The following is an 8,260-nucleotide window of genomic DNA, read 5'->3' on the forward strand; positions in this document are numbered from 1 at the left end:
AAAATGAACAATAAAAATTGCCCCCATAAGCTAATTCCAAATAAATTTTGCGCCCACAATCAATAAATAATAATTATCGCAATAATTCATAAGTCAATGGAGCTTCCTCTTATTCTTTTGTTGTCCTACAAACAACAAAAATACCCCAAGATGCACAAAATCCAGCTTTGCTGGTATAAAACAGGGTTAGTGCTACAGATTATATTTTGTGCCACAAAAACAAATGTGATTTTTATTTATTTTATGTCACTCATATATGTTGCTTTAGAGACATCATAGAATCCTTGTATAACTGATAAATACTAACTTAATTTAGCTCCATAATCAAAAGTAATATTGCCATGTGTGGAAAAATTAGTGGTAAACCATAGCAACAAGTCAGACAATCTAATTTGCAGCAGCCATGTAAAAATTAATTGCTGACTGATTTCTCCTTTCTAGTAGATGTAGAACTATATTCTGCTTATGAAGAACTATAAGTATCATCATGCCCTGGCAGACTGTGGATTTCTAGCTGATGTAGAACTATAAGTATCAGCATGCCCTGGCAGCCTGTGTCTTTCTAGCTGATGTAGAACTATAAGTACCAGGAAGCCTAGTCGGCCATGCTGGAAATACCCCAATAGATGCTTTGCATTGAATACAATATTGATCTGCGCATGTGCGCACTATTTGACAAATGGGGAAACCCACTTCCGCCAACCATCTCGACGCATGACTGTCAAGGAGGTATTTCCGTTTCCGGTTACAGTGCATAACGGAGGTGCCGGCGTGATATTGCTATATTGTGCTGTCGGGATGACTACAGAGAAGAAGCCGCAGGTGGATTTGGGGCTCCTGGAGGAGGACGATGAGTTTGAGGAGTTCCCTACAGAAGGTGAGAGGAGTGGGGCCTGGGAGAGAGCTGGAGGCCGGGGCCTGGGACTGGGAGAGAGCTGGAGGCCAAGGCCTGGGACTGGGAGAGAGCTGGAGGCCAAGGCCTGGGACTGGGCCCGGGAGGGAGCCGGAGGCCGGGGCCGATGCACCCTGTTCTATGTTGTTGCACTCTCTTATCCATCCATTCATTGCAGCATTCGCTTCCAACTGTGGAACTATAAATACCAGCATGCACTGATAGTTAGATCCTGGTATACTGAAACTTGTGGCTCACCACAGGTGAGGGGCCCTAGGTAGCTTAACCTATATTATTGTGCTAGAGTCAGACAGAACCACATATATGGGGGGGGGGGGAAAGACATTGGGGCTCATTGTACTTCATCCATTGACTATTACGGTGCTCTCTCTCTTTATGCTGTAAGGGGTGAACAGGCCACAGGCGCAATTTTATACCAACAGTGGTTTATAAAGTGGGAGGCATGTAATACATTTGTTATGTTATGAGACGGGTAAGGTAGTTATATCATCATCATTTATTTATATAGCACCACTAATTCCGCAGCGCTGTACAGAGAACTCATTCACATCAGTCCCTGCCCAGTTTGTATGTTCTCCCTGTGTTTGTGTGGGTTTCCTCTGGGTGCTCCGGTTTCCTCCCACACTCCAAAGGCATACTGGTAGGTTAATTGGCTGCTATCAAAATTGACCCTAGTGTGTGTGTGTGTCTATATTAGGGAATTTAGACTGTAAGCTCCAATGGGGCAGGGAAGGATGTGAGAGTTCTCTGTTCATCGCTGCGGAATTAGTGGTGCAATATAAATAAATGATGATGATTATGATGCCCCATTGGAGCTTACAGTCTAAATTCCCTAACATACATACACAGAGAGACACAGACAGACTAAGACAGACTAGGGTCCATTTGTTAGCAGCCAATTAACCTACCAGTATGTTTTTGGAGTGTGAGAGGAAACCGGAGCACCCGGAGGAAACCCACGGAGAGAACATACAAACTCCACACAGATAAGGCCATGGTCGGGAATTGAACTCATTACCCCAGTGTTGTAAGGCAGAAGTGATAACCACTGAGCCACCGTATAAAGATGGGAGATGGTTTAAAAGAAGGGTAGAGATGACTTTCTGCTGTCTGTCCACTATTCAGCGATTTGCCGCTTACAGTTTCTGGCACCTGTTAGATCCTCCATGTTGGTGATTTTCTTTTAACAAAACCCAAGCCAAAAAGGAATCTCCTGATTTAAACATCCATTCTACTCCTTGGGTTATTTGTTTCTGTCCTTCTCCCCTCTTAACTAAAGTTTAATTATCAATAGTTTTTGTGCTGGGACTTTAATCTGTTGATGTAGTTACTTTTCACCATTCTACGGTGGGTTACTCAGAAACCAGGGCCTCTGCCTGATTTGATTATTCCACTTTGTTTTCTACCAGTGCTGATTTCTAGACACTTAAAGGACTTTACCAATAATAACATTTTACAAATTAGTAAAACTGCGTCAGTTCCGTCACTGGATCCCTGTAGTTGTCTGGGTGCCAGTTGAGCCGGTCATCCAACCATCTGGCTGCAGAACATTGAGATTACACACTTTTTCAGTCTCAGCTGTCTGGAAATAGTGCAGTTATAACCTGGAATGAAAATGGCACAGAGAAAGATTCTGTATTATGTACAGCAGGTTAGATCATATTTCTGGGTCATTCCCAAATAAGTGATGTGGAGCAAGGAAAAAAAAAAAAAGAATAGTGGAAAGACTTTTTGTTATGGAAATTTCTCAGCTTTCACTATATATAACCTGGTGCTGCCCACTTTGAGAAATCATGTCTGCAGATGCTTCACTATAACATTTATAATTCAATGCCTTTGTATGGTGTCCTGCAAGTCGTCTTTAAAGAACCAGCTGACTTCTGTTCAAGAGAAAAATCCAACTCCATAATAGTGGATATGTAAGTAAATGTTTAAGGAGCTTAAGAGTGAGGGAAGCGTTTTTACTTGTGCACATCAGATTTCCTGTCAGTAGGTGTTCTGTAGATCCTGCAGGGGGTTGAGCCTTTCGGCACTATGGCGCCATGTCACCGCCGTAGCGGCACTATGGCGCCATGTCACCGCCGTAGCGGCACTATGGCGCCATGTCACCGCCGTAGCGGCACTATGGCGCCATGTCACCGCCGTAGCGGCACTATGGCGCCATGTCACCGCCGTAGCGGCACTATGGCGCCATGTCACCGCCGTAGCGGCACTATGGCGCCATGTCACCGCCGTAGCGGCACTATGGCGCCATGTCACCGCAATAGTGCACAGGCCGCGTTACTTTTATCTGTAACGCGGCCAGTTGAATTTCCCCCCTTAATGACATAATGCACCTTGGTATATACAGCTAGCAACATCTATTTGTTTGAAATGAAGCTCAAATGTATAGTTGGTTATTGTTGTGTTTTAAGATTATTATTGTCCTAATCGGACGCGTTGATCTAGGATAATTCTGTTTTGGGTGGAGTTCTAGAAATTAAACATTAATCCACTCTACCTTGAGATTGGTGTTCCATGAGATTTGACAGGTACCCTGTTGTCTGTCTTGATCCATTGATTCCCGACCATGGCCTTATCTGTGTGGAGTTTGCATGTTCTCCCCGTGTTTGCGTGGGTTTCCTCCGGGTGCTGGGGTTTTCTCCCACACTCCAAAAACAAAACATAGTAGGTTTATTAGCTGCTATCAAATTGACCTTAGGTCGTGTGTCTGTGTGTGTTAGGGAATTTGGACTGTAAGCTGTAATGGAGCAGGCACTGATGTGACTGACAAATATTCTCTCTATATTGCTGCGGTATTAGTGGCGCTATATAATTGATGTGATGAGGGTACTCTCATGGCCCCCGCTGATGCAGGCTTTACCAGGGCAGTACTCTCTAACAATATGCTACTGACAGGATGGGGAGACCATTTCTGGACCGTGATGGACATTGTATGGCCCGTTTGGTGAAGTGACAATCCCCATTTAAGTAATAATCTGGATTAATGTCTAATTTTAAATGTTGATGCAATTGTCAAACTCTGAATTAAGCTGTAAATTGAAGGCAATTTCTGTCCCTTAAATCCCTCTCTTCCCCCATCTAGTACAACAGGTGGGGCCCAGGACGATAATGGATGCTTCTCAAGGCATACAAGCCTGGAGTTGTTTAATAGTATGGAGCTGCCCTATGTAGTCTGAGCTGCATTTCCAACATTCATTGCGTCCTATGTACTTTGAAACTTTTGCCTTTTATGAGTTAGAGAAGCAACCACTTATCGCTCCTACAGTGCTCATCCATTCCCAAAACATTCAGAAAAAAATCTAGGGAAACATTGTAAGGTTCTCCTAGTTGGAAATTTGAGTTTGTTAAAATATAATTTTTTTTTTTTTTTTTTTTTTTTTTAAGTGTATCTATGATGCAGTTTTGAATATATAATACTACAGTGAGTAAAAGCTTTTAAACACACTATTTTTTTTTTAGAAAAATCCGTTAATAAACGGTGCCCTTCCCTCTGCCATAAATGCCTAGAATCTTATTTAAATTAGAGATGCTCACTGACCCCTGTGAACTGGTTTTGCAAAACTGCCTCGTGTGTTTTGGTTTTGGATTTTTAGAAAAATGCTAAAATATGCAAAAATCACATAAATTTGCTATTTTTTTTGTTCCTACATTATTATTAACCTCAATAACACTAATTTCAAGTCACCACAGTCAATTTTGACCACCTCACATATCACAATTTTATTTACATACACTTTCAGTCTGCAGTAACCTGGCTGGATGGTAAGCGACAGAGCAATTGCACAAATACACGGCAGTTCTTTGCACATCTAGGACCCATTGGTACACAGCAGTGGCAGAAAAGAAAAAAGGGGGTCTGTCCTAAATATGTTGGATCTAAATAAGGATTCCAAAACTTGCGAGATCCGATGACGTTTTGCCTCGTTTTCAAATCTGAGGGCGCGCGGCAGTGTCAAGGCAGCTCGATACTCGAATCTGCTAAGTTTGAGTATGTTCGGTTCTCTGGGAACCGAGCCTGAGCATCTCCAATTTAAATTGGCTGCTGGTGTGGTCAGAACTCACATGATCATTCACAGCCAATGTACAGAGAGCTGGCAGCTTGATGATGTCACAGGATGTGTTTCTTGGGAGCACACTGGGCATGCTCCTGCCAGTACATTGTCAGTTCACGCACTCAGTAATACTCATGGATATTCATAGCTGCCCAGAAGATAGCTAATTGCATTCAGTGGTATAAAAAGGTGCATAGAGTAGTAGTACAGCGAACACACTAAATATAAATGTGATTTTATCTTGAGTATGGCTGCCACCACTTGACACAGATTACGGTCATCTGTTGTACCCTTCTCCCTATCCTCTTCCTTCTGCACACTACCCCCTTTGTTTACAATATTGTTAAAGAGCTGGAGACCAGTGACAGGTGACTGTTGGGGGTTCAGTCAATGGGGACTCTCCCTAAATGTCATGGGAATCCAGTGCTTGTGTGAGGGATTCAGTCAGCAGCGCCCTCAATGTTTCAAGTGGTGCCCTTATAATTTAAAGGTACCTTATACATATAACAATACATATGTTTAGTGACGTGTTGTCTGTTCATATATCTGATTAATGTGCTGTTGTGTGTAGCCGACAGATCCACTTTAAAGGTATTATTTCGTGTTTACACCTGTTCACGATTTGCACATTACGCCTACTGTTTGGATAAGTCCGTCCATCCCTGCTAAGCAAGTGAGGAATAGTGCGCTGGCAGACACAACCTTGGGAGTGTGCGACTCTGCAGTCACACCATTTGTGGGCGAGTGACTGTACAAACACACCCCGAAGCTCCACATTCACTCCCCGATAATCCCAGAATAAATGTGGACTTGTTTCACTTCTAGTCGACAACTGAATGAACCATTGTAATTAAGTGTTCAAAAAAGTTGTGTCATTTTGACTACTATTAAGTAGCATAAATTGTTGTAGAGCCAAGTGTAAATAATACATAAAATGTGTGTTGTATATAGATACTTCTATGTAATACCTGACTGATAAATGTGCACATTAACCGATGGATCATGTTCTGTGTCTTCCTCCAGACTGGACAGGCTGTGACGAGGATGAGGACGCTCACGTGTGGGAAGATAACTGGGATGATGACAATGTAGAGGATGACTTTTCAAATCAGTTAAGGTAATGATTCCATTTAAAGGAAGTTGACAAATTTCTTCAGAACTCATTGCGATGTCCATTTTTTCAGTTAAGGGGTCGTACCCAATCTAATCTTATCTGGCCATTTGGCCCTTGGGCTGATTAACATGATCCTACAGGACCCAGCTGTTGGGAATGCCCGATTACTGCACGTAGGGCAGATTATCGTCGTCTTAGGCCAACCAGATTTTGTGCTAGTCCCAACTGTAATCAGTTTGCCCCTGATCCAGTGTTGAACAGAATGTTTGTTTTCAAACTAACTTTTATATCCAATGTATTGTTTGTCTCTTCACTTAAGTTGACCATACAAATAATTATATTCTATATAGTTCTGTAAGGATCCATACACACTTGTTTACCATCCAGCTTTCCTTCCTTGTCTTTAATTGTTGCACTCAGAGATCTATGGTAAATGTGCAGTCAGTACACACTGATGCTTTTCATGAGAAGGATGAGATGTGTATTTTTCCTCTAGTTACATAAGTATTGCTGATCTCCAATTAATACTAGAAGCCAGGTACCCAATGAGATTAATGCTGGTGCCTGATATTTGGGAGGGCAGTGATCTTCCGTTGTGACAGACTTGCTCCTGAATTCTACATTATTTTTTTTCCGCTACTGCTATTCTCTGATTAAACTATATTTAAGGAAACTTTTATATATGTTTATGAATGTTACATCATACATATCTTCATATTGTATGAAGTTCAGTGGCCATATAACTGTTCATTATTAATATCACAATGCAATAGCTGGAAAAATCAAGCATTGGAAGAAAGATCCAGCCTCAGATTGTAATTTGTACCCTCGTTGGTGTGTGCAGAATAGAAAAAGGTTCTACTTGTCTAACTGAGCGCCTACATGTCCGGCTACTGTCGTTCTGCACCCCCCAAAGTTTTGTACTTTAATTGCCGCTTTCAAATATTTAGAAGGAAAATAAACAGGAGCTCTACAAACATTTTTTTAATGATATGAAAACGGGAGAGAGTGGGTACTTCAATGTGGTTAGTGGAGAGTTTGCGAAGATGGGCTACATGTTACCCCACCAGGGCGTCTCACTGAGGCCTACACACCAATCATGATCATTTTTCATTCCCCTTGGTCTAAAATACTTCTCAAACTCGCTTTTAGTTGTCTGTAAATAAGTGTTATGTACTCAGACTGAGTATTTACAATTACTGAATCTGCTTATTGTCATAAGAGGCCGTTGCATCATTTTAAATCTGAAATATTTCCTTCTTTTCAGGGCTGAACTAGAGAAACATGGATACAAGATGGAGACTGCGTAGCTGCGCAGCGCATCGATCTTTGTATTAGTCCGTGTATATTTTCTTTGTGTTTTACAATAAATAGTCTGTTCCTGTTACATCTCTTTAGTAATTATTTGGCACAAACTGCTGTCATTTAATCCTACCACAAAGTTTTATTTACTATGTAAAATAAAGATTACGGTATTGTTTAAATGGTTTGAAAAAAAATCATTGGATTTGTAGCCATGTTGGGTGTGATATTCACAACACGCAATATTTTCCACAATTTCCTCAACATATGAACACATTAAGTTGGTGTCTTAGGCTTTTATTTGTTCCCACAGCGTAGACTTAGGGGTATATTTACTAAACTGCGCGTTTGAAAAAGTGGAGATGTTGCCTATAGCAACCAATCAGATTCTAGCTATCATTTATTTAGTACATTCTACAAAATGACAGGTAGATTCTGATTGGTTGCTATAGGCAACATCTCCACTTTTCAAAGCTGCAGTTTAGTAAATATACCCCTTAGACAGGAAGTCTTGTGTGCATCCCTCATGCTATTCCCTGTAAAAGTTACATATGATGTGCACATAATTTCCTTGCTTTATGTTCACAAATCAGAGCTGACTCCTTATACCCGCACAGCAGCGTCTAGGTTCAGCAAATAGCAAGGCAGGTTCAGGAGGGAACCATGTCTGCCATAGGGTTTCAGAGTGGAATAGCCCATCGGCTGTTAGACGCGACCATTGTCACACTCTGGAACGGCTGTCCACACCTACCCCGTTCATACAAGTACATCTGACAGCAGCTGCTGGAGGGGTCTCTGTACCACGTTGCATTCTGATTTGTTTTCTTCCTGATGTCTTCTGACAAATGAGATCAGATCTTTCAATGATGGGCAGGT

At 41.7% G+C, this 8,260-nt stretch overlaps 1 protein-coding gene across 1 annotated transcript; it reads left to right on the forward strand.

Annotated features, from left to right (window-relative positions):
• Positions 1-719: 719 nt before the first annotated feature.
• Positions 720-7,469, forward strand: SEM1 (SEM1 26S proteasome subunit). Its single transcript, XM_075211768.1, has 3 exons — positions 720-877; positions 5,992-6,085; positions 7,350-7,469. Exons 1-3 carry the CDS (start codon positions 799-801, stop codon positions 7,390-7,392), a joined length of 216 nt encoding a protein of 71 aa, XP_075067869.1. The 5' UTR covers positions 720-798; the 3' UTR covers positions 7,393-7,469.
• The last annotated feature ends 791 nt before the right edge of the window (positions 7,470-8,260 follow it).

The sequence above is a fragment of the Mixophyes fleayi genome, chromosome 5 (genome assembly GCF_038048845.1).
Source record: "Mixophyes fleayi isolate aMixFle1 chromosome 5, aMixFle1.hap1, whole genome shotgun sequence".
NCBI classification, from domain to species: domain Eukaryota; kingdom Metazoa; phylum Chordata; class Amphibia; order Anura; family Limnodynastidae; genus Mixophyes; species Mixophyes fleayi.